Source organism: Dipteris shenzhenensis, chromosome 25, assembly GCF_047967505.1.
Source record: "Dipteris shenzhenensis isolate YYH24624 ecotype China chromosome 25, Dip_SZ_1.0, whole genome shotgun sequence".
Lineage (NCBI taxonomy): Eukaryota > Viridiplantae > Streptophyta > Polypodiopsida > Gleicheniales > Dipteridaceae > Dipteris > Dipteris shenzhenensis.
The window spans coordinates 36,892,277-36,895,322 of NC_141620.1; the positions used below are offsets into that span (position 1 = coordinate 36,892,277).

At 47.7% G+C, this 3,046-nt stretch overlaps 1 protein-coding gene across 1 annotated transcript; it reads right to left on the reverse strand.

Moving 5' to 3' along the window:
* Positions 1 to 605: 605 nt before the first annotated feature.
* LOC147885834 (putative anthocyanidin reductase) lies at positions 606 to 2,627 on the reverse strand. The gene is made up of 6 exons (XM_087396604.1): positions 2,361 to 2,627; positions 2,087 to 2,256; positions 1,758 to 1,958; positions 1,450 to 1,609; positions 1,156 to 1,348; positions 606 to 1,059 (listed from the first exon to the last, which is right to left on the reverse strand). Exons 1-6 carry the CDS (start codon positions 2,485 to 2,487, stop codon positions 921 to 923), a joined length of 990 nt encoding a protein of 329 aa, XP_087252730.1. The 5' UTR covers positions 2,488 to 2,627; the 3' UTR covers positions 606 to 920.
* Between the last annotated feature and the right edge of the window lie 419 nt (positions 2,628 to 3,046).

Below are 3,046 nucleotides of genomic sequence, written 5' to 3' on the forward strand. Positions count from 1 at the left end.
AGGTCATATAGTGGGTTTGCCAACTTGTTTTGAAAGAAACCTTTGACCCAATATTGAGACCTTGTTTTTAAAGAAAACTTTGACCTAAATTTGAGACCCTCTTTAGACCCAAAATTGAGACCTTGCTATTAAACAAACTAGTAGAAAACTATTTCATTGATTAATTTGATGTGAGGGAGGTATACAATTACGTTCAGTCTTGGGAAATTTGCGAAGGCACAATTAACCTAAGGCCTTGAAGCTCTGCAAATTGCGCCATATAACACCGGAGAAATTCCACAGGCTTCGAGATGCTTCAGTGAACTGCCTCTCGAAAGCGTTGTACAACAAAAGGGGGGTGATGGAGTGCCGGTAGGGGGGATGTGAGGCCCTCCCAAGACAAGGAGGAAGAAGGGGATGAAGGGGGAGGGAGGAGGGGTTGAGCCGAAAGGCAGGGGGAAGGGAGAGTAGTGGGAACAGGGAGGGAGTCTTAAGAAGGGGGCATGAGGGAGTTAGCAAATGGGAGTTGAGGAGGAGGGAGAGAGGAGGAGGAAGCGGAGGAGGGAAAGAGAGGAGGAGGTAGAGACGAGAGGAGGAAGTGGTGAGGGGGAGGAAGCGGGAGGAGAGAGCCAAGGAAAATTCATTATAGGAGAAAAAATAATTCTGTGTTACAATAGGTTAATTCGCTAATGTACCTCCAAGGGGGAGAAAGTATAATTAAAAGTTTTTTAGGGACCGAGGGACCAAATTTAGACCCTCTTTTTTTAAAAATAAATCATCTATGACTTTGGTTCCCGAAAAAACATATGTGAACATTGGAGTAAGGAGATTTGACTGCATTGTTGAGGTTTCCTGAGGGCCTAGAAGTAGCGTAGCGCCGGAAGAGAATTGACAAGAAACTGCCGCAAATGTGGAACGCACATGTTCTGTTGCCGTAACTATCACAGCAGCCCTTTCTCTTTGCAGCATTTGATAGTATCGTTAAACATGTCTTCCAGGCCGTATTTGAACTGGAAGCCCAGGCTTTTGAGCTTGGAGGAGTCGTAATAGTGAATCATCGTCTCCCCAAGGTACGACAGACTGAAACACATAACATAAACTCGGATTGAGTCATGTGGAGGGGAAAAATATTTGCAAGTCAATCAGATGGTGACAAGGTGCAATGCGAGAGCCTACTCTGTTGGGATTTTGAACTCCGGGAAGCGAGAAGAAATAAGTTCCACAATTTCATCGATAGAGGCATCTACTGCAGAGCAGATATGGCGCCCTTGAGCCGCTGGATTCTCATACAAGAAAATGAAGGCGCTGACCACATCGTCTGTGTGGACGTAAGACATTCGTTGGAGGAAGGGCAGCTTGAACAACTCCCCTGCAGTTGCTAAAACTCTTGGCATTAGTTTCTGAAAAGCCAGAAAGTTCAGTTTACGGAACACAAACTAGAGATGAAGAGGCTTCAATTAGGAACTTCACCTGTGATCAACGCAAGAGCATCTCTTACACTGTTGGGAATCCGTGACAATAGGAATGGACCGGTCACAAGCACCGGAATGATGGTCACTAAATCGAGATTGTTTTGCTGCGCATACTCAATGGCAGCCTTCTCTCCTAGCGTTTTGCCCACGAAATATGGCTGCGCCCGAGCACAACGGCATAGCCAATGTTGATCAAAACAACCATCGATCACTGCATTTTCTTACTCGAAGGAATATGCCAACTTACAGAAGTTGAGGGGCTATTCAATCAACTCCGAAGAAAAAAGGGATCAATGGAAAGATTACCCAACCAGGAAACTTGCTTTTGAGGCAGAAATCCACATCAGTCCAGCAGGACTCGTCGAAGACACGATTCGGCACCTCTTCTCCTGAGAATCGAGTAGCCGCAGCGGAGGACGCATGCACCACTCGCTTAATCGAAGGAGATTTCGAGCAAGATTTAAGCACGTTCAGTGATCCCTGGACTGCTGGATCAATGCATTCTCTCTGTCCAAAGCCAGCTCTACGAGAAGTCACTCGAATGCCCGCGTAGGAACAGCAACGACGTACGCAATATAGTTTCTCCCTCGAAAGATAAATCCATTTGCAGGTGGATGGGAAGCTTGGGGACTAGCCTGAGGGTCGTCCGACATAAAATTTGTAGGGCAAGCGAGGTGGAAGACGCCATCGCAGCCACGGGCAGCGTCATCAAAGGAACCTTCGGTGCGGAGATCGGCTTTGAAGAGGTGCAAGCGATCGGAAGAGCCAGGGAGGTTGAGGAGGGGAGCGACATCGGTGAGGTCGTCTGCCAAGAGAGGGAGAGAGAGTGAGAAAACAAGGAGGGAAGGTAAGCAGAGCGAATGCAGGGATGATATTGATAAGGAGGAGGAGGAGGAGGAGGAGGAGGACCGGGGTCGAGGACGGCAGCACGAACGGTGTAGCCGCGTTGGAGGAGGCGCATGACGAGCCAGGAGCCGAGGTGGCCAGTGGAGCCTGTGACGAGGACGGTGCCGGGGGAGCTGGAGGGAGTCGCCATAGCCAGAGCTCGAAGAAGAAGAAGAAGAAGGAGGCAACGAAATGATAAATAATACAACTCAGAATGATGAAGAGAATTCTAAGCTCAGAGATCAAAGTGTAACAACACACACAGAAATATGAAGAAGACGAACACGTGCATTTAGTTTCCCATGCATGCTTCCTCCTCATTGACTTTTTCTTTACACCCACACTCCCCTCGTTTCCTTTATATTCTCAAGAGTCTCTTGAGTCTTCTCTAAAGCCTCATTTCTTTATTAGCCTCTTCTACATCAACAAACACTGCCCACTTTGTCCCATTCCCATCACCTTTTGTTCGCACGGGCTCATTGCCCAACTACCTCCCCTCATTTAATAGATGCGTCATTGCCTCCAGGAGCTCTTTGTGTGCGCGCTGGCCATGCTTTTCATTGGGTTGCAAGTTGCCCATCGAGATCTGCATCCGAGAGAGAGAGAGAGAGAGAGAGAGAGAGAGAAACACACACACACACACACACACACATTTTTCTCAATAAAATTTCACTCACACACACACACACTCTCTCTCTCTCTCTATATCC

Bases quoted from the DNA above. Each gene is read 5' to 3' on its own strand.
- LOC147885834 (XM_087396604.1), bottom strand. From the start codon at position 2,487: ATGGCGACTCCCTCCAGCTCCCCCGGCACCGTCCTCGTCACAGGCTCC. The intron at 1,610-1,757 runs GTAATCTTTCCA...GCTCGGGCGCAG, and splicing joins AAAGCAAGTTTCCTGGTTGG to CCATATTTCGTGGGCAAAAC. The intron at 1,349-1,449 runs GTGAAGTTCCTA...TAGCAACTGCAG, and splicing joins TGCTCTTGCGTTGATCACAG to GGGAGTTGTTCAAGCTGCCC.